Source organism: Oxyura jamaicensis, chromosome 3 (genome assembly GCF_011077185.1).
Source record: "Oxyura jamaicensis isolate SHBP4307 breed ruddy duck chromosome 3, BPBGC_Ojam_1.0, whole genome shotgun sequence".
Lineage (NCBI taxonomy): Eukaryota > Metazoa > Chordata > Aves > Anseriformes > Anatidae > Oxyura > Oxyura jamaicensis.
In genome coordinates this window covers 4,317,668-4,339,058 of record NC_048895.1, presented here as the reverse complement: position 1 = coordinate 4,339,058, position 21,391 = coordinate 4,317,668, and the positions used below count along the sequence as shown (strand labels likewise).

At 37.4% G+C, this 21,391-nt stretch overlaps 1 protein-coding gene across 1 annotated transcript in view; it reads right to left on the bottom strand.

The window, feature by feature from the left end:
• Positions 1 to 55: 55 nt before the first annotated feature.
• The window catches only part of LOC118164718 (protocadherin Fat 4-like), a 43,143-nt gene continuing 21,807 nt past the window's right edge, over positions 56 to 21,391 (bottom strand). The window contains exons 24-44 of the mRNA XM_035322428.1: positions 21,167 to 21,304; positions 20,480 to 20,693; positions 19,347 to 19,505; positions 18,013 to 18,164; positions 16,727 to 16,895; positions 15,564 to 15,772; positions 14,018 to 14,197; positions 13,180 to 13,399; positions 11,697 to 11,833; positions 10,823 to 10,966; positions 8,828 to 9,072; positions 8,437 to 8,546; positions 7,596 to 7,727; positions 6,914 to 7,050; positions 6,033 to 6,230; positions 4,897 to 4,991; positions 3,331 to 3,486; positions 2,212 to 2,409; positions 1,455 to 1,577; positions 922 to 1,057; positions 56 to 438 (exon numbers count right to left, since the gene is read on the bottom strand). Coding sequence (XP_035178319.1) covers positions 295 to 438; positions 922 to 1,057; positions 1,455 to 1,577; positions 2,212 to 2,409; positions 3,331 to 3,486; positions 4,897 to 4,991; positions 6,033 to 6,230; positions 6,914 to 7,050; positions 7,596 to 7,727; positions 8,437 to 8,546; positions 8,828 to 9,072; positions 10,823 to 10,966; positions 11,697 to 11,833; positions 13,180 to 13,399; positions 14,018 to 14,197; positions 15,564 to 15,772; positions 16,727 to 16,895; positions 18,013 to 18,164; positions 19,347 to 19,505; positions 20,480 to 20,693; positions 21,167 to 21,304 — 3,396 coding nt within the window. The 3' untranslated portion in view covers positions 56 to 294. The remainder of the gene's footprint in view (positions 439 to 921; positions 1,058 to 1,454; positions 1,578 to 2,211; positions 2,410 to 3,330; positions 3,487 to 4,896; positions 4,992 to 6,032; positions 6,231 to 6,913; positions 7,051 to 7,595; positions 7,728 to 8,436; positions 8,547 to 8,827; positions 9,073 to 10,822; positions 10,967 to 11,696; positions 11,834 to 13,179; positions 13,400 to 14,017; positions 14,198 to 15,563; positions 15,773 to 16,726; positions 16,896 to 18,012; positions 18,165 to 19,346; positions 19,506 to 20,479; positions 20,694 to 21,166; positions 21,305 to 21,391) is intronic.

Genomic DNA, 21,391 nt, shown 5'->3' with positions numbered 1-21,391 from the left:
TTCATCTACCCCTAAGGAGAAGGCAGCGCAAGGGGAAGCTGGCTGTTTTTTTCGTGTTTTTCTTTTGTCTTCTTTTATTCATAACACACAGAATTAAATACCCCGTAAGAAGTCCTGGGAAAGTAACTACATTAAAACGATTCCACAACTCTATCGCTCGTTTTCTTTCTTGTCCATCTGTTACAGCACAAACAGGAGTAGCAAGCATTAAAAGGCGGTAGTGTCCCCCTATTATTACAGACTTAATTTTGTATTGTTACAGCGCTCTTGTGGCTTTCATAAAAGTTATCTTCATCAAGCACAGTCACTGGCATCATCAGACTCATCTAGTTCAGATTCTGTATCCAAAATAATTGCCGCTTCTGAAAATTTTACTCCTTTTATTTCTTTCACAGCGGCAGGTGTCAGTGAAGGAGCTGAGTCATGATTTGAGCAGTCCTGCAAGAAAACAAAGAACGCAGCTGAGGCAAGGCTACCGCTGGTAGAGTGGACAAATTCTAAGCACCCGAAGTTACATAACTTTAATGTGTATTCTGCCTCTGAAGCTTGCAAAGCAACATCTTCAAGGCTGCAAGCTTTAGGAGCAGCAACACATGAGAACCCTGTCCTGTACCTGTTGTGCAAAAGATGGAAGAGAACCACCCTTCTTTTCTGCATCACAAAATCCTCCTCCTCCTCCCTCCTAAGCAGAGACAGACAGCCCCTCCTCAAAGATGGTCATTACTTAAGATTTTCTTTTCAATGGATGAGTTCAGTCACAAGTTTACAGTTTTTTAATAATTATTTCAGTATTTGATGAATAGTATAAAATATCTTTCACTCCATGTGTTGCAATTGAAAAGCCAATTGCCCGTTTTGTTGTGATTTTGGCTGTGGCTTGGCACTTACATTTCTAGGTAGAGAGGCATTTTCAGAAGCTACCTTTTTTTCTTGTTCACTGCTGATATCTAGTAGTAGTGTCTCGAGGTAATTGCATTTTTCTTCGGCCTGAAGTACGTCTTTGTCAGCATTGCCTTCTTTGGTATCCTGCAGGTTGCTAAACTCTAATGTTTCAGTTCTTCTGAAAGAGAGTTAAGAGAATTCATCACACCTTCATCTTGCAAATAGTTATCTGAAAAAATATTGGCTTGTCTGAAACATAGAGAAATACGTATGCTGATTTTTAAAATTAATGGTATTTCACCCAGGTGAATGATATGTAGCTTCTTGTAGCTTGAAAGCTTTTTTCCTGCATAAGGCTTAATAGTGATTTGTGATACATGATTAAAAGGTATTAGCTCCCTCAAAGCATAGATATTATAACCTATTACTGTAACAGTTCTTAGAAATCAACATACGCACTATTGAAAGATGCAAGGAAAATCGTACGCTACCAGAATAACCAAGAAACGCATCTTTTGATATGCTATTTATTTTTTTTATATATAACTTTGTGGTATCAACATTCTACTTACACTTTATTTGTGTCCTCTAGTTTCACTAGGTTGTTCAGACTTCCATTTTTGTCAGCTACATTCGGATTATCAATACCCTCCACTTCATGTAGCTTCTTAGCCAAATACTCTTGTTCATGCATTCTGAAAATGATAAACACATTAAAATAAAATTGCTCATTCTTTTTAAAGACTGACTTTACATTTGTTTTCAAAATAGAACGTGAAACTATTGGTATCATAGTTTTAATACACAGCATCTATTTTCTGTATTATTATTCTGGCAATTAGTTTTGAGTATTGCCTATTTTTTGATTATATATTAATTGTAATAGTGTAAATATGAGCTAACCTCTTGAAAACATGTTTTTTTTCCTCATCTGCCTGGTCCTACAGGCATTGAAGTCAGCAACAAAATGTCCCTTGACTTCAGTACACAAGTTAATGCGGTTCGAGAAGACTTTTAACACATATATTGCAGCTACTTATGGCCCCCTTCACAGACAGAAATTTCTGCTATCCACATTTCTCTGTTTTTAAAAGTATTTGTTTCTGCTGTTGCTTTGTGCCAAACACAAAAGAAACCAACTTTAAGTTATGTGTATTGAGAGGTGTGTAATACCAAGAGTAAAAAGCCTATTTTGATAGACAGCAAATCTTAGGCAATTCTTGATCCAAATATGAACAATTTATCAGATTAGTCTTTTGCAAGTTGACTTGTAAAGTAAACTAATGGTTGTCAGTCTGAACTACATTGTTAAAGTAAAAATATGCATACCTTTTCCTTTTTATAGAAATGACCACATATACCAGGAAGGCTATGAGGGTACAGGCTAGCAAAATACTGAGAACAATAGTTGCAATGAGTTCAGGAGTTGTCGAGCCAGCAGGAGCCTCTTCTATGTCAGCGGCAACGGATGTTGAAAATACCTTCTCAAGTTCCTTCTCAATGTTTGTCTTCTGCTCCCTTAGTTTTCTGTAGACAGAAAATTAAAATGCTAATGATTTATCAAACCCTCATTTAGGCTTGCAGAGTACTGAAGAAAATAACAGAATGTCACATCCTGGTCTGCCAAGATTGTTTCGTCATGTCTTCCATTCAGGAAAAATTTCATTTTCTAGCAACCAGTCCTGGTGCTTATGAACTAAAATGGTGCAAAACTTGGAAAATTGAACTTGAGAGGTCAGTATCCTCTAAATCCAGATCAATGCAGCCACGTATAAACAGTTTAGAGACACCAAGAGTGCTTTCTTCAGCGAAAAGGGATCACAGAATCATAGAACTTACTAAGATTGGAAAAGACCTCCAAGACCATCTGGTCCAGCCATCCCCCTACCACCACTATCACCCACTAAACCATGTCCCTAAAATCATCCATGCAGAGTGCTTCTTATGACCACAGGCTCTATTAGTTGTTTCAACCAGAAACCATTTCTAGTTACACAGAGGTGTTGAGTCTAGAAATCATTTGCTTTTAAACAGCAGCTCCCCTTAAAGTATGTTTCTGTGAACGTGCATTCATACCACTAAAAGGTTATGAAACAAATGTAAAATACAACTGAAATTTAAGTTTTTAATCAAAATTCTGCAATTCAGAAGCGAAGGAAATATCTATTTTAGTGACATTATTTCTGCTTCCATTTTCTGTAAAACTGACTTTTAAAATTTATTTTGCACAATTAAACAGCCTTATTCATGCTTTCAACAGACTCTGGATATTACCTTTGAATAAATAATGTAAGCTTCCTGAATTCTAAAAATTCAGTTTGAGCTTTTAGGTAAGTGCCAGATAAACTGTTATGTCATCAAAACTCATCCAGTTGAGACATTAATAATACTAAGGGAAACAAAACCTAGCTGTATAGATGTGATACCCGGAAGATTGACTGTACATACCTTTTTACATCTTCTGCAGGTATTTCCTGGTTTGCCTCATCAACAGCAATGATTTTTATGTAGGTTACATCAGTGCTTTCTCTTGTTCTTCTTTCAAATTCATTGGAATAAACATCAACAATGTATATATTCCATGCAAGTATATCTTCTAAGACCCTGCCATCATATTAAGAAAACATTGTTAATTATCTGGGCAGTGACAAATTCTTTTAACACTGGAAATTAGAGGATAGAAAAGTAGTACTTAATACAATATTTTGCAGGTATTTAGCATTTTAATCTAAGGACATCAAAATGCAGGAGTATTGTCAGCAAAGGAATGAAGCTTTTTGCCCAATATCATTGGGTGATTGAGTAGCAGAGAAAAATAATATCCAGTCCTTGTCTCTGACCATTAAACAAAAGTATATTTCCTTAGTAGATGCTATAAAACTTTTGTACATAGCCTGAAAATTCTTAGGTAGGTGCCATTAGCATAACTGCACAATTAGAGAAAAGAAGGATAAACAAACCCTTATAGCTAGATTTCATAACCAGTATTGCATAGTATATCGTATGGTTAGTCATGCTTTTCAAAGTGACGTACGGTCCATTTCATACTTGACTTTTAATGATAAATATGGGTGGTGATACCTATGGCGTACCATGAACAGTAAAGGTGGGGAGAAGGGAAATTTGTTCTCATAATCCTTATTGTTTTCTCCCAATTCTTTAATAAAGAGATTTTCTTGCTGGATCAGACCATTGGTGCCGTTACTCCATCATTCTGATAAAAGTTAGTACCAGCTGCTTCCAAGAAAGGAGGAGCTCTAGGGGTTCCATTTAATTTTTACCAACAAGAAATTGGTGGCATAACAATGCCAATGTCAAACTCATTTTTCCACTCTTCAAAGCTATTTCCCATCAAAAGCACCAGACTTGATATTTCCAATGTAAATACATGTTTATGTATAATCAAAGTCTTCTGTGTCTTCATTAACAACACAAAAAGGCCAAAATGTGTTTTTTACTTTACTGTGGCCATCCACACATTGCTAGCTAATCCCCTAGGGTTGTAGGGGCTGAGACCTTGAAAAGCACTGCTGCTGTGCCACAAGGGGGATTTTCTCATTTGTAGTAAGTGATTTTGTTCTGAGGACTCGTCTTAGGACGCTCGTCAAAGAATGAAAGATTAGTACATCCTCTATCCTATCTGGGTCCACATGTGCATATTGGGCCTACCATCCATGAAAAATTATTAAGTAAATAAATAAACTTGTTCCTAGGCTGTTGAAAATTACAGAAACATTGAGGTAGGAAGGAATCTCTTGAAGTCATCTAGTCCAACAATACTTGGACATTTGTCAGCTCAGGCCAAAGCCTTACAGGTAAGAACTGGCATATCTTTCTGAGGGATTCCTGTAAGTTCCCTCAAATTATTCTGCACTACATTGATTTGAAGGCTTAGCTTTTCATGAGGGCTGGCTGTATCAGCTCCCCTGTAGGCTGTCAGACCCCTATCTGAAAGGAGCTCTACATTTGTCACCGCGTATTATATCAGAATAAGCTTCACAGTTTCATAAATACCTTTCTACTTCAGCAATGCTTTTTTCCACAACATTGATCTTCTGATTAAGAACAAGTACCACAATGTTTTTACTGGAGCTGGAATCCACGGTTACCTAAGAAATAAAGAAATTACCTGTAAGGTTTTCTAAAGCATTTACATCTCCCTCCAAGATTAGCTTTCAAAAAAAGACTCTGATGGTGATGCTAAGAATGAGAGATCATAACTTTTTACATCAGTAATTTCAATAGAAAGAAGTCTTTAAGATAGCATTCTAGGCAATTCAAAAGTTGAAGAACTTAATAAATTGTAACTGAACCAATATAGAACTCTACTATGCCTGTGAGCAAGGTTTCGGGGAAAAGTTTGCCAGATTTTCATTTCTTTCATTCTCTTTTCATGCATGCAATTTCACGAAACAGATTTCCAAAATTAGGTATGGATAAATAAATCTGGATTTCTCTGCACAATCAGTTATACCTGTCAGTGATCTGCATGCACAAGTTATTATAAATGCAGTGTTTAAAGGATGCTTATCTAATTTTATGTTTCAAATCTTCATCAGAGTGGCTGAAAATTGGTGTAAAATGCATCTGCTGTGCATCTATGTGGAGGTTCTTGCACTAATAAAGAGGATGTCCTAGGGAAATTGCACCAAGGAGGGAGGAAGTGATATCAAATTGTAATACCTGATAACAACTCTAAGTCAAGGTAAATCTTTCTTTTCAGGGAAGAATAACTCAAGAATAAGTTTCTCCCAGAAATAGGTTAGGTCCTTCCTCATGTTCCTGTGCTCACAGTGATTGCCAAATGGTTCTCTCCACTCTTATCCCAACCTCCCTCATCTCAAAGCAGCTTTGTTAATCGAGCCATGGCCTGAGTTAGTTAAGAGATTAATTTGTTCCATAAGCAGATAATTGTCCTTTAAAAGTTAATTTTCATGTCAACAGATTTTTAACTGTTAAAGGAAACAGCAACCTTGTAATTCTGACCTGAACATATGTACTAGATACTGGCATTACCAACAATCTCACTGCATGGTATTATTATTTGTTGTTTGGTTGGTTGGTTTTGGTCATTACCAAACTTAGTCCTTCTTGTATACACAGCTTTAACATGGAAGCAAATCAATACTATAAATAGCAATCTTTCTTACATTGACGTTTGTCCGGGCTGTGAGTCCTTTTCCACTTTGGTCTGCAGCCTGGACTTCCAGATAAAATGTTCCAACCTTTCCTGCTACAGAAACTGTAAAAATCTGCCCTGTATTTTCATCGATGTCAAATTCATTTGTTTGATGATTCACTAAGCTGTACAGCAGAAGTCCATTGTCTCCTGAGTCTGGATCTGTGGCCTGGGTTAAAAAAAAAATTAATAAAAAAAGAAAAGAAAATATAATCATGAGACTCAGCGTGTGTCTTTTGGGCGTTCATTACCCTTCAGTCATAAAGCTGCAGTTTTTATTCGTAAGACTGGACTATTCTAGGAAAATGCTGTCATAAATTTTCCCTTTGCATTAACAAAGTGGGACACAAGCTATCAGAATCAAACCAAGGGTATGAAAAGGGAAATAAATTTCCTATAAAGTCTAGGAGGACTCTACAGCTGCAAGCATAAAGGAAGCAGACTATAGGAACTGAGAAACCTCAAACTTAGAAAGAAAAATACAAGAATTGCTCCATTTTGTAGCTCATTTCCTATTTGGGTTTGGTGGTAACAAAGCAATTAATAGCACCAAAGAGAGAACTGTAGTCTGTGCAGTATGTAATCCCTGAGGCACCATGCCCTTAGGCAGTGCCAGGAGTCAGAACAGACTGCACACTCTTCTGACAGAACCACTGGTAGGACAGGTATGGACCAGTTCCCTGAACACCCCATCCTTCACCTGCATTATGATAAACCTCGATGGCGGGCAGAATTTGACTCAAGCATTTGAGAGCAGATTTAACAGCTCCTTTAACCTAATTTAAACATGAAAGAAATTCAGATCTTTCAAAAGATTTCTGTCCTTGTGAAGAGTACAGACAGATACGCTACCTGAACTGTAATAACCGGGTACTTGTATGGCACAGAGTTTGGTACCCGAGCAGAGTAGACGCTTTGCAAAAATGCTGGCTCTTCATTTACATCCTGCACTGAGATGGTCAGCATTACCACGTTTGCAGCAAACAGGCCTGTTAAACAAACACAGGTTATCTCGGGTGCTGCTCAGCCTCATGTCTGTGACAACAAACATCAGCAAGGCACAACTTTCAGAGGCCGGGGCTGGCTGTGGCTTTACAGCAGGATCTCTGCTGCATGCGAGGATGAGGGAGAAGGAAGCGAATGCAGTTGGGATGTGCCCAGAGGAACTATGTTTGACTATTGGAGAGAACAGACAGTGCAAGGCAAAAGGTTACAGCACTGCTTCTCTGTCAGCCCTCTACAGCTAGCTGTGCTATACCAGGCAAAGGACTGCCAGGTTCCTCCACTTCCTGCTATGGAGTCCAACCTCCACTTATTACATTCTCTTCTGAGACCACAGTAAGACTCTGTGAGAGTTTGCTCCCTTGGAGGAAGGCTACTGCTTTTCTCTGCACAACCTCGATCTTCAGCTGCTTGTCTTTCACACCAGGCATTTCAGTTAAAGAGAATTTTGGTTGCAAATACAGAAGGCAAAGAAATATCCTGCGTTCATTGTCCCTGATTCAAGTTGGAAAGCCCTTCACAGGAAAGTTACCTGAAGACTGGATTGCAGGAGATGAGACATTTACATTTGCTTCAACTAAAATCACATACTGAGAAGTCTCCTCATAGTTCAAATTAATTCCCGTTTTCAGCTCACCACTTTCTGGATCCAACCTAAAATGACCTGAAAGGAATAACATGCACCTCCGTTGTTATAGCTGCCATTTCACCTGTAGCGCTCCTACCTTTTGTGTCTCATTTTCTCTTAGGATGCTTCCACGAGCCCTCTCCTCTTACAAATATGAAATGCGTCACTACCACTGGCTAAGCAGTGGACGCACCACAGCTTGGGGGGCATCCCAGACCAAACAAGCCTTAAACATGAAAAGGAGCAGCTAATTAGGAAAATAAAACTGCAGCCTCTTGTTGCACACATTTTCCAAATTTTCTATCAGTTTTTAATTACTCCTGTTTTTTTTTGTGTGTGCAAATGGAGTCATATCACAGCTGTAAAAGCTGAAGAAGGCCAGATGCCCTGCCAAAGTTGCTAGTGTAAGGAAACAATAGATTAAAAGAGATTGGCAAGGAGGAAGCTGCTTGCGTATGAAGACTTCATTTTGGCTTCCTTAGTCAGAAAATTACCTTAACTTAAGACCAGCAGAACCCATTGTCAAGTTATAACCACATCTTTAGCCAAAGGAGATTAACAAACTCTCATGCTGAAGGGCTCTGAAGGAAGTTCTTTGTGTGCTTTTATTTTTTTTCTCCAAAGAAATGACACACATTATCCTTGCTCTCCATCTCCTCATTTAAATACAGTGGCATCTACCACACAAAAGACATGTTAGCCTGTTATCTTAGCCATTTCAAGTCATAAGGGAAATAGTACTCACCTTTTTCATTGCCAGATACAACTGTATAAACAATCGGTTTTCCTGAAGTTTCAGCCACAACAAAAGTGTAAATTAAACGATCCACTCCCGTATTTTCCAACACTGAAATGCTAATATAGAAGACAAATGATAAAACATAATGTTAAATTTCCCAGCAGTTGTTGTACTGAAAGGCTTCAAGATTTAACTCCTTAAGAATAAGGTATCTGTGGAAAATTCTGCCCCATCCCCTCTAGTTGTTTGCCAGAGCTCAAAACAACAACAAAAACTAATGTCCTTTTGTGCACATCAAAGGGAATGGAAATGCTATGATAACTATCTTCAGCTTTCACCTTTACCGTGTTTTCCACTACCTGACAAATATGTACCAGACACATTATGAAAGCCTCACCTGATTTGGCTCTCATTAAACTGAGGAACAAATGGACGGTTGTCGACCACATTAAGAGTAATCACAGCAGTGCTGTTTAAAGATGGAGAGCCTTTGTCCTCAGCCATCACTGTTAACTGGATTTCTTCAGAAGTAGGCAGGTTTCCAGTTGTTATTATTTTCCCCTCACTCCTATCTTCTATCAAGAAGAATGCGCTGAATTTTGTATCTGGGAGGATGTAGTATTCGATGAGGCCATTTTGCCCCTGCCATGAAAGGAACACAGCTTTACATAACTTTTGCTTGCAGGACCATGTAATTTTGGTGCTCCCAGTCCCTGTAGCACAGACTCACCGGAATTTCCATGCTTAAATTGACAAAATGCCAGAGGCATTTTACCTAACTAGACCGAATCAGGACTCACAGCTACTTCATGCTGAAATTATAACACCAGAGCAGCAGCAGCCAATGGACAGAGTCATCGTCATGTTCCCCCCATCCCTGAAAATTAATTTTCATGCTTTCATGTTCCATATATGGCCCCAAGATCCATACATATTTATAGTCTTAAAAACACAAGCTTATATAACAGTGCATTTAGGGAGATTTTATGTCCACAATGACCTTGAGCTTTGCACAAACTTTTAGACTACCGTTGCTCATACAAAAACTCAATAGTTTTGAAATCAAAGTTCATAAATTAGAACATATAAAATAGATTTTTCAGAGAGAGGGTTGGAAGAGCAGGATATTGCTAAGTGAAGTGAAGATTTATTTTTCTGCTGGACTCCCCATGTGACTTTGGACAATGCGCTTCATATTCCTCTTCTGTCAAAGTGAGTTAGAAATAATTATTCCCTTTCAATGGGTGCTATAAAGCTTTGCCCACACTGTAAAACGTACAGAGAACTATATTCTTGATATCAGTAGTAGTAATGAACTTCCAGGATAAGAAATCCCATTAAAGTACTAAATAAAACTACACGCACTGGGAGTACATGTTGAAGGGTAGGATAAACACTGAAACAAGAGATGTAAAAATGTCTAAATGAAAATTTGGGATTGTCTGTGGTAGGATGGGTGCTGATGAAAACGCAAAGCAGAAGAAGATTCAGAAGTAGTTTGTGAGTTACACAGCAAAAATGAAAAAAAAATCTTTAAAGAAAAAAATATTAAGTTTAGATGTGTAGATGGGGGTACTTAGCCTAGCAAGAGAGCAACCTAAAGGAGCAATGTCAATAAGAATAAGCTAAAGTCCCTTGGGTCCTTGTGGCACCTTGAGGAGAAGTGCAGCCTCCCCACTGCTGTAAGTGTAGGACGTATTCCTGCCTGCCTACACTCACATCACTTTCCTGAGACAAGTCTTAGGGTTTACCCTATCACTCCTTGCTCTGCATTTCTGAAAAATGTCATATTCTCTTCTTCCGTGGCTCTGCAGAAGCAGGATCAAACCCTGCCACAAGCACACCTGATATTTGTGTTTTGTTGTCACTTCCAGATGTTTCATCTTTTAAATTGTATAATTAATATTGATGTTGTCATGGTGATCTAACTGACTGATATCGCTCCTGGTGCCTGGACACTACGTGGTGTGGGTGCAGTACAGCTAAGTCAGTCAGTCATACAAAATACCTTTAAAAGTGGAAACAGAATTAGCTGGGGTATAGAGGCATTTGGTGAGCAGACATTTCTACATTCAAGCCAGCTACATGATGCTTAGTTTTTACAGAATCCTCCATTTCAGAAGTTCAAATAATTTCACAGTCACTAAATTGCTTGAGTTCTTATATATGTCTGAAAGACTAGTACAAATCCAAATATTAAGGGGAATAAATATGCCCAAAGTACATCAGCATCAGAGCAGAAACAATAGAATTCCTAATTTCCAGTTCACAGTGCTGCTAGTCAATCACAATTCGCTTTCTGCTACAGTTGGTGTTTCACATCCATAGAACAAAGAAAAATATCTTTGGGCTGCAGCTTGAAGCAATGTCAAAATCAAACAGGAGTAGTTACCTGATCTTTGTCGGTAGCGCGCACGGTTATGATGTGAGCGCCTACAGGATTAATCATGTTTATAGAAGCGGAATAGGAATTCTGATCAAACACTGGAGCATTATCATTCACATCAATCACTAGAACAGTGACAGTGGTGGTTGCCTAGAAGAAAAACACAGTATATTTACTAAATAAAATAATTTTAGAATATTTAGGATGTCTTATTTATTTCTTAAATAGTTTTGTTATTTGCATATGCAACAAGAAGTATAAATCAGAATTTGAAAATGGTGTAGTAAAAGACTTCATTAGGTTTAACTTTGTGAACTCCACATCAAAGATCTCTACAGGATTTTAATACAAAAGAGGCAGGAATTTAAATTTGCATTAGGATTCTGCTTCTTGAAATGTTTCAGAATGGTTAAGAATAGGATGTGTTTAGGAAGCCATATGTCCTACTGCTGCTGCTAGATGCAGATAAGGGAACTAGGGATGTTCTACTACTGTTAAATAAGCGTATAATACCTTTTCAAATAAAAGAAATATAGCAGGATTAGAACAATCTACTGAAAATTACTTTTGCCTCTATGAAAAGTTAACACAGTATTTATAGTACTAACTAAAAGCATCAGGCAAGAATTCCTGCACTGCCACTGAGGTTAGTCAGCAAACATTTCAGGGACAAATTCTACCATGCATGATTATAAAGTATTTCAACTATTTATGGAAGATAATATTCCTCAGCATGGACACCAAGGGCAAAAATCTGACCCTAACAATGATTAGGAGACTAATTTATGTTGCACAATAACTGTCGTTGATAGACCTACCTCCCACTAGTTCAAATGTACTCTGACTGGAAGGGTCACTGTTCATTAGAAAGCTCTTTTACCTGATAGAAAGGGGCAGATTTGTTGTTGACTGCATTCACTGTCAGGTTGTACTTATTCATGGTTTCGTAGTCTGGAGAATTCTTTATCTTAATGTTCCCAAGTGTTTCATCTATTTCAAATATATTTTCTCCACCATCTGAGATACAACCAAAGAAGCTTTATCAGCAAATACATCTTTGAAACACATAATTAACTACACTCTTAGATGTTATGTTTACTTGTATCTTGAGCTCATCGAAACCAGTCTTTAATATCATACAGATAATGTAGAAGAAAACCAGAAAAGATTGAGTGGATGAGCATTTGAAATGTGAGTCTACAGAACGGGTCAAAAAATTCTGCAGATTCACATGTCTCACTCATAAATTAATAATAATGCTTGAGCCATGTAAACAATGATGGACAGCTCATCGGAGTTGTGGGGTAAATCTCGAGAAACAAGTTCCTCCTAGTCTGCACAACTCTGTGAGGCTAGAGGAGATCAGAGGTGTGCCTAGGCACTTTTACAGTCCTCGGACCTTCTGCGTGTTCAGTCTCATTTGCTGGTTGTTGAGCATGAACACAGTAACCAGACAGAGCTCCTGCAAAATCTCTCAAAATCTCTAAGATTCACAATTTATTCTGGCTCTAATGAAGGTAGACTAAATAGCACAGAGATCTAAAGAGAAATCAATGTGACTGCTGAAAGACAGCAGTGACTTTTACTGTCTTTGGCTTCCCTGGTCCAAAACCACCCTAAAGTCTATATGCATATTGGAAATAAAGGATACTAAAATATACATAAACCTTATATACATTGCTCTTGATGGTACAAAAACAAATATTTCAATGCCTACAGGCTTTGGTGCAGACAGCTCTAAATCTTCATCTCTGTCAGATTTAGGGGCAATGGCAAAAGGGGTGCTCTTCCTAACTGTAATTCCATCAGCTACCACAGATAAATGTGACAGGAAGCACAAACCAGAGCTCTCAGCCACTGCAGTTCACAAGCTGTCATGTTAATGTAAAATGAAGTTAAAGGTCCTTTACATTAATAGCCTGGGAAGAGACCTGAGGTATCAGAGTAGGCAACCTGCTGCCTCTTGTGCCACTTCTGATGCAGAGGTAAAGTTGTCCAGCACAAGGGTGAAGAAAGCAGCTCTCTAACAGCCCATGATAATGTTTCAGGTCCCTGACACACTTGTGATACCATTTACATCTGATCTTTGTAGCTGTTAAATGATCACAGTTGACAAGCTGAGGAGAGGCTTAATTTAGTAGCATTTAAAACAGTTGCAGGTTCTGCAAAAGAAGCTGCTACTCTATCATTGTGAAAGTTATACGAGCACAAATTAGTAAAATACTAAGTCAGGTGAAAGTGAACCTTCTCGGCTTATGTGGAAAGGAGTTAGGAGCTAACTCACATAATGCTATTTATGCTCATAACAGTGTAACACAACAAAGTGATAGTTGTTCCAGTGCAGTAAGTGAATCCCTTGTTACCTGTAAGGCTGTAAAGAATAAAGGCATTGTCTCCTGTGTCTCTGTCAGTTGCTGTGACTTTTCCAACTACGAATCCCACAGCCACATTTTCATTAACACTGAATGGAGTCACCAGGTCAAACACAGGTGGCCAGTCATTAACATCAATGATCTTTATGACAACTGTGCAGTAACCCCTTTTCTTCTCAAGGATTCCATCATCTTCAGCATATATCACAACCTGTAAATTACATGATTATTTGAAAGGAGAAATCATATAAACAGGCATTTACACCAGGATTAAAAAACTGTGTGAGTTTTAAACTTCAGGGGATTCTTAGAAATGTAAACTCAAGTTCTGAATTCACTTCAAAATAAATATGGAAAACTTCAGGAATATTTGATTAATAAAAAAGTCTTTACATACAGCCAATAAATTCAGCATTTTTGTTTGAAGCAAATTAAAATCATAAAAAATATTAATCAGTAACAGCAATAGTAAAGAAGGTAAAATGATCATCTTATCTCCAAGATCTCAGCCTGGTACAGATTCAAGCAAATAGACAACTCTGAATACATGAGCTGTCATTGTGAAGTTAGTTATTCATGTGCTGAAGTGTTTGAGAGCTTGCAAGATGGGTGAACTATGAGGCTTGCTTGAATTTCAGGTTAGGCATAATAGTCTACAGGCAGCATCTTGCTTTAATAAAGCTCCACATCTTGAGATACTCATATTCTAAAACTATGCATAAAATGTTAAAGCAATAGGAAGCTAAATCAAAACAAAAATGTCACCAATTATCCAAGGAGAAGATAAAAGTTCTGAATAACTAACAGGTTTCAGAAATCTAAAGCAAACCTGATACTCTGTAGGTTCCTCTTCATAATCAAAGGAGGTGGTGGAATAAAGAATTCCAGTTGCTTCATCTATCCGGAATTTTAGTCTGTCTCCACTGAGAATGCCATATGTTAGTAAACCATTTCTACCTGTATCATTATCCTGTGCTTTCAGCTGGACAATCTCAGTAGCAGGTAAATTCTGTCAATGAAAAGCAGATTGATGCTGTGACAGAGTTTGGTTAGCTGCAATTTCTTGAATTATGTGATGGGGGGAGGCAGACACTGCATACACTTATAGTAGTGTAGACACTTTAAAATCAAAATTATATAATACATTCAGCATAGAGAGAGAAACTCTTGTTTTCCTGAATTTATAGAACAGAACTATTTCCCCTCCATGTCCCTACCTATGGCAGTGATCTTCAGAAACAAAATTGCCATGTTTTAGAACTGGTCAAATATTAACCTCAAGTGTCTGACTTGCTTTTAAGGAATTATTCATAATTAATAGCCTGTACTCCTTTGAAATTAGAGAGATGTTCTCAACTTCAGAATCACATTTCTGTCTGAACACTACTTGGCTAATAAGTATTCTTTTAAAAATACATGACCTATTTCTGCTGTTAAAATGTTATTTGCATTCATATTGACAGTAAACATCAGCATTTCACTCCCACGGACATTTGAGACCTGATCTCAAGTTATATGATCCAACTTGCTATCCAACAATTCATTCTGTGTAAATATTTCACATGGAAATCAATTTTTAAGGTTGGGAAATGAGACACTAAATCTTCTCCATTCAACTAACTGGTAACATTAAAAATAGGTGTAATAATTAAAAATATATTTAGCTAAATGTTAGAAATGGACTAGATTTCAAGTTACAGCTGTTAAGGAGAAAGTTCATGAATCAGCCATTAAGCTCAAAAGCAAGGCATGTGGTATACAAAATATAAACTTTTTTTTTTTTTAAAAAAAAAAGTTTGCTTGTTTTTTAAAATAACAAGCAGGTTAAAGCATGCAAAGTGCTGAAAAGCGAAATGTTACCTAGATCCTTCTGCATAATTAAATGCTGTGGCTTCCATTGCAGGCTATTGTAACATAATAGCCACAGACTGAAAATTGGCTTGTTTTCTGCCATCAATTACTTAGTGGCAAAAAGAGTCATAACAGATAGTGTTTGAACAAGAGAAGTTATGCTAATTTAGAGAAGACTTGTTTCTGCTACTTCTCTGCAAAAAGCTCCTTTACAAAAGACAAAGCGAGTCCGTCTGTGAATGTACTTGAAGATGCTCTGTGAACACAAATGCAACATCGGAGTGGCTGTTTTTTCTTTCATGGAGCCCTGTATTAGCAAAAGATTCACTTTTCCTTCAATAAGTCCACACTTCTAGACCATTCTCTATGTACTGGGATTTTCATGTTGAAATAAAACCTAAAATATCACATGGCAGAACAGAAAGCCTGTCCCCCCCCCCCCCCCCCCCCCCCCCCCCCTTTTTTTTGACAATTACTATTTGAGGGTTCATTATCGTGATTCAGTTTGGATGACTTTTTTTTACCTCTTCCAGTCTCTGTTCTAGCAGAGAGGATGGGAAAACTGGAGGAAAATCATTTTCATCAATGACGTCCACATGCACAGAAACTTCATTGAATATGCTGGCGTTGGACGAATCTGTTGCTCTCACATTTAAAATAACTGGGAAATCTTCCAATGTCAATTTCTTTTCTGTTCTTATGATCCCAGTGGATGAATCAATAGTGAAATACCCTGGTTAAAAAAAAAAAAAAAAGTTATTGTGTTTATGATTTTAGTAGTTAAAACTGAAGACTTAAATGCAAGCTACATATTATTTATACGAATATTGCATGCTGCAGTTTTCTTCAAATAATAAAATAAAATTCAATATGTCTGACATTCCTGAACACACACGTTGTTATTACAATTAACAAATTACAAAATTAACAAATTCTGTTAATTTTATTAACAAAAACAAATAATCAAGAAGGTCAAAGTGGGAAAAACGATGGGGAGAAGTTCATTCCACCACTTTCTGTTCAGGTGGTCTTTGTTCCTGCTTCAATAAGCAATTATTTTATTTCCTATGAAGTCCTGTTCTGACTGAAGATGAGGGATACTGCGGATAACTTCTATGAGACCACAACTTCAAACAAAATACTTTTCACAAAGAGAAGTGCAAATTGACTACATTTGATGACTCAATAATATTAGCTCTATGAGTTTAACACTAGTCTGAAAAATAAAAATAAAACGCATGACACAAAGCACTGATACACTTGTCCCATGTATACTCATGGTACACATTTGTGTTTAAGAAAACGTTGCTGAATTAGGTGTTTTTTGTTGTTGTTGTTTGTTTATGTTTGTTTGTTTTTTTCTCCAGTCACTATAACTTTTTGCCTCATCAGGTACTACCTGGTCTTTCTGTAGCAGACAAAAAAGCACATACAGCCAGCGTAGTCAGATCTGTATCATGTTGCTCTAACTAATCTGACAGAAATTCAATCATGTGCCTGCACTTGATCCATATAAAATTTGTAAATCTGGTTGATACATACCCAGTGTTCATGGCTGTAGAACTGAGATAAAAGCAAAAGAAGAGAGACAAGAAGCAATCCAAAAGCTAAATTGTCTGTTCCTTAAAAGCTAAATTGTAGTTCATTAACACATAGTGTTCCTTGTTAGTTCACTTAAAGAGCTTACCCTTTTCATTTCCGGACACGATGCTGTATATCACAGGGGCATTATACAACACACTGATATGTACAACAAATGAATCTGGCGGTATCTTCTCACTCAGAGGTGCAGGCTGATAGACTGCTTCAGAGAACACTGGGAATGAAATGTTGATAGGAGCTACAGTCACTGACACCTGCAGAGGAAAGAACATGACCACAAGGGTTACATTTTCATGTTAAGCAAAATTTTCTTGAGGTATGCAACAGCAAAAAGTCTGAAACTTTTTCAGTGAGAAAAGGACTAGCATTGGTGCAGGCTGAGTTTGACACCTTCGTATCTTGAGGGTAGCAAAGGTTATTTTTTAGAAAAAAAAAAAAAAAGTAATTAACCTCACTAATTTAAGTTACGATGTATTTTTCCTAAATATACAGGGGGGTTGTTTCCAATTCCTCACATATAGCAAATACAAATTACTTGTCTGGCTAAACAGCTCTTAGAAAGAGGATCTATATTTGTAACAAATTATTCCACCAGAGTATGTATGACCAGAGCAAGAGCTTGTAAGTACAATATTTTTAAATGGTTATAACTGATTTTACAGATGAAAAATTGTGTCAGGCAGTAAATAAATAATGCCTACTAATTCTTAAAAATACAATTTCTTTCTAAATGTTGCCAGCCAGCTGCTGCCTGATGTTCTGAAGAACAATGTCTTTATAACTCTATATTCAACAGAACCTTAAAATGTGATATTCTATGCTTTTATCCCTCTGCATTTCTACTCTCTTTTTCTGAATTCTTCTAATCTGTGATATTTAGTGGCAAAACATCACAGCCTATAAAAACACTACAAATATTTTAATTATCATATTTCAATTTCTTACTCTTCAATTTATACTTTTTTCCTTGTCTCATAGGGAAGTAAGAACAACTGTCTACTGTTTATTATATCACATACTTCCATTATGTCCCCTCTGACTGTCCCACTCTTTGACTTTGCACAGAAGTCTCCATTCCTATAAAATGTATCCCTCACAGTTCAGAGCTTCTCTCTTTCTTGGATCTTTTCTTAAATGGAATGATCAAAACAATGACAAGTTGCAACTGAGCAGTTGCTACAGCAGCGTAACTTTGTAAATATTATAATCTTGTATCCTGTTCCTGAAACAGAACTGAGAGGGACATTCCCACTCCCATTTTACACACTTTTGCCTCAATGATACCCATTGCCTGTTGCTGTTACACTCAGTTTAGAATAAAACAGTAGTGAATAAACTGTATAAGTAGACAGTAAAGACAAAAATTAGTACCTTTACAGAAGTTGAAAGCGGTGGCAGACCTGAATCTGTCGCAGTGATTGTCAGGGAGTAATGCAGGAGAACAGCCTGGCTGTGTAAGTCTCTTGTTAATGTGAGCTCTCCTGTGGTACTGGAGAGACTAAAGAGGCCTTCTGAGTTTCCTTCTGAAGGAGAAAACAAAGCGTTGGAAATGTTCAGAGCCAGCAGAGACAAGTGACTGAATTATATGCCCAAAACTAGAGTGACTTGGGTTGAAAGGCTACTTTGTATGTGATTTGAAGCAAGACAAAGCATTCGAAGCAGTATCAAGCCCTTCTTGTTACTGCATCTGTGTCACAGAATCCTTTGGGCCTGTAAAGGGCCTGTAAAGTGCCCTTGAGGCCTCTAGTCCAACCTCTTGCTCAAAGCAGGATAATCAATGAAATCAGAGTAGGTTGCTCAGGGCTTTGTCTAGTCTGGTACTGAAAATCTCCAAGGTATCTCTCAGGACAGCTTGTTCCAGTGCATAGTTATCCTCATAGAGGATTTTTTTTCCCCCTTATATTCAGAGTGGAGATTTTTTCCCCCTAGTGGCAGTCAGAACCTTCCATTTCACCTTATGACTATCATGTTTAATTCTTCTGTCATGCTCCTCAGTGCGGAGCTTAGCTCCATCTCAGTAACCTCCTCTTAGGTATTGGATGAGAAATCTCAGACCCAGTCTTCAGCAATCACTGGTACTTGCTATCCTCCTTGAATCTCGTATCCAGTCCCAAAGGCCTGGAATACCTTATCAGAGTCGTGGTGATGTAAGCTGAGCATCAATTAGGTATTGAGTCTTCCAGGCATTTGATTGAAGACTACAACACATCCTTGATGCACGACAGCTATAGAAACCATACAAGTATGGTAGATGCAGATGCAGTTATCTGGTGTAACTGTTGGAGCTCAGATATACTGTCATATTAATTCCACCCAAATGTACCTGCTGTATCCTGTGTTTCACTAGGTTTCATATTCATGTTATCAGTGAAACCCAAAATTCCCAATCTCTTCTGTAGGATGAGGATTTCCTGCTTTATTTCTATAGTACTCACTCACTGGATATCATTATTCTGATCAGAATTTTCGTATAATATTATAATTTCTCTCTCAAAAAAAAAAAAAAAAAAAAATGAGCTTCATGCATAGATGATTTAAAACACTGTACATCCACACTTGTATCCATCAGTTTTGAACAGGATTGTTCAAAATCAGTTTTGTTGTACTTGACTTTTTCAAGGTCTTCATTTTGCAAAAGTAGTTAATAGCTTAGCAGTATGCAACTACAACAGTAATAAACACCCATGATATTTTTTCAGCCGTACCTGTAATATTGTAGAAAATGCCTTCATCATAACCTTTGTTTTCATCTCTTGCATTGATATCTACTATCAGTGTGCCAGCTGTAGAATTGTCTAGGAGGATCTGGAAATATGAGGGCTGTTCAAATACAGGTCCTTCTTCATTAACGTCTTCCACAATAACTAAGAAAAGAAGGTCCAGGTCTGAATGTAAGCAGTTACAGCCTATTGTTTCAGCTAATACAAACCTACACAGGCCCTGAGAATTGAGTGCGAACTCTTTCAATTTAAAGCAGATGGCAACCTTATTTTCTTTATTTCAAAAACTCCTGCCTTTGTGGATTAAATTATTTACTGCTCAAGCAATAGTTTCCTCACAAAGACTGCTAGCATGCTGTCAATAATATCTGGCATGTATATCATCAACCTCATTGTTTCCTTGTGCTCCCTTCTGTGTCCATAATCATCTGGTATCTCTCATCTTTGGTTTCAATTGCAAGCATTGTGAGACAGGATTGATTAGTTTCATGTTTGTATGTGACCTGAGAGAATAGGGTCATGGACCACAATTAGTGAAGCAGGTGCTACAGTAATATAGATAAGATAAAACAACAGATTCTACCAATCAAAACTAGGGCTGCTGAGAAACTTGGATAACGTCACAGAAATCTTTTATGTTGTTTTCTATTTCATGTAGTTTGAAAAGAAAAAAAAAAAAAGTTTGTTTTTAAATCTCCAAACGACCAAGAAAATAGCATTATTTAACAATATTTTTATAACAGTAAAAATCAGCCTTTTTTCACCAATCAAGAAGTAGACTGTCAGTAAACATGCAGAAAAAGAAGTGAATGATGATTCTGGAAACCTTTCCAACCATGCAGTCAAACAGGTACTCTACAAACAACATAGAAATAGTTGTGAGAATATTGAAGCAAGTGATGTCAGTTAGTGTGGAAACCCTTCCTTTCTGACAAAACAGCTAAACATTTCTAGAGGAAAATTTCATCTGGCTATAATCAAAAGGTCACATAATCATTTCTAATAACTAACTTTAGCAGAACGTATTACTACTGAGGGCTATCTTCATGCCTTACATATACCAAAATAGTCCCTAAGAGATTTTTTTTTTTTTTTTTTTCTCAGTAAACTAGAGTTACCTGTGATGTTTGCTGTGTCTTGAAGATATGGCTCTCCAGGATTGAAAGCTTTCAGAATAAACATATACTGGGCATGGCTTTCATAGTCCAAAGGCTGAAGAGTCATAATAGCTCCAGAAAGTTTTTCAACATAAAATGAAGTCTCTCCACTTATGGTATAATGAATGATGGCATTGTACCCTATGTCCTTATCTGTGGCTGTTACATTCAAAATCTAAATTAAAAAACAACAACAACAACAAAACAAATATTTAGAACAGAACCAAGAGGATGGCAAAACATCCACAAAATACTGGTATTTAACTGTATAGTGTTTACTGCCTGAGTTACTTACATGGCCATTAATCACACATATACTAGGGGAAGACAGAACACCTTAAGAACGGGGGATGCTGGACACATTACATAAAGGAGGCTTATAACACAGTGCCTGTAGGTCCTCTGAAAACTAGAGCCATACGGTGCAGCACCAGTGAGCAGGGAGCAGCACGAGAGCTTAAGAAAGACTCAGTGGGACAGACACTCCGCTGTTGTTTAAAATGAGCACATTGTCTGTTTTTACAGGCTCCACGGAGTCAAAAAAATACATTCTCCAATGCGCAATCATCATAGATCAGTGTCACTTCCAAGTTAATATAAAGAAAACTATTGCAGAAGAACAACCTATTTACTCTTAATGCCACGTACCACATGTGGAGGCTCATTCTCTTTTACAGTCACAGAGTATGACTTCTGGGGGAACACAGGTGGGTTGTCATTCTCATCTTCTACGGTGATGCTTAGAACTAAGCTTTCAGATAGCGGTGGTCTGCCAGAATCAGTGGCCTGTGAAGAACCAAGCTGTCATTAAACCAGCACTACATTCATACAAACTTGTATCACCTTTGTTCCGAAGTTTTGAAAAGAATCTTT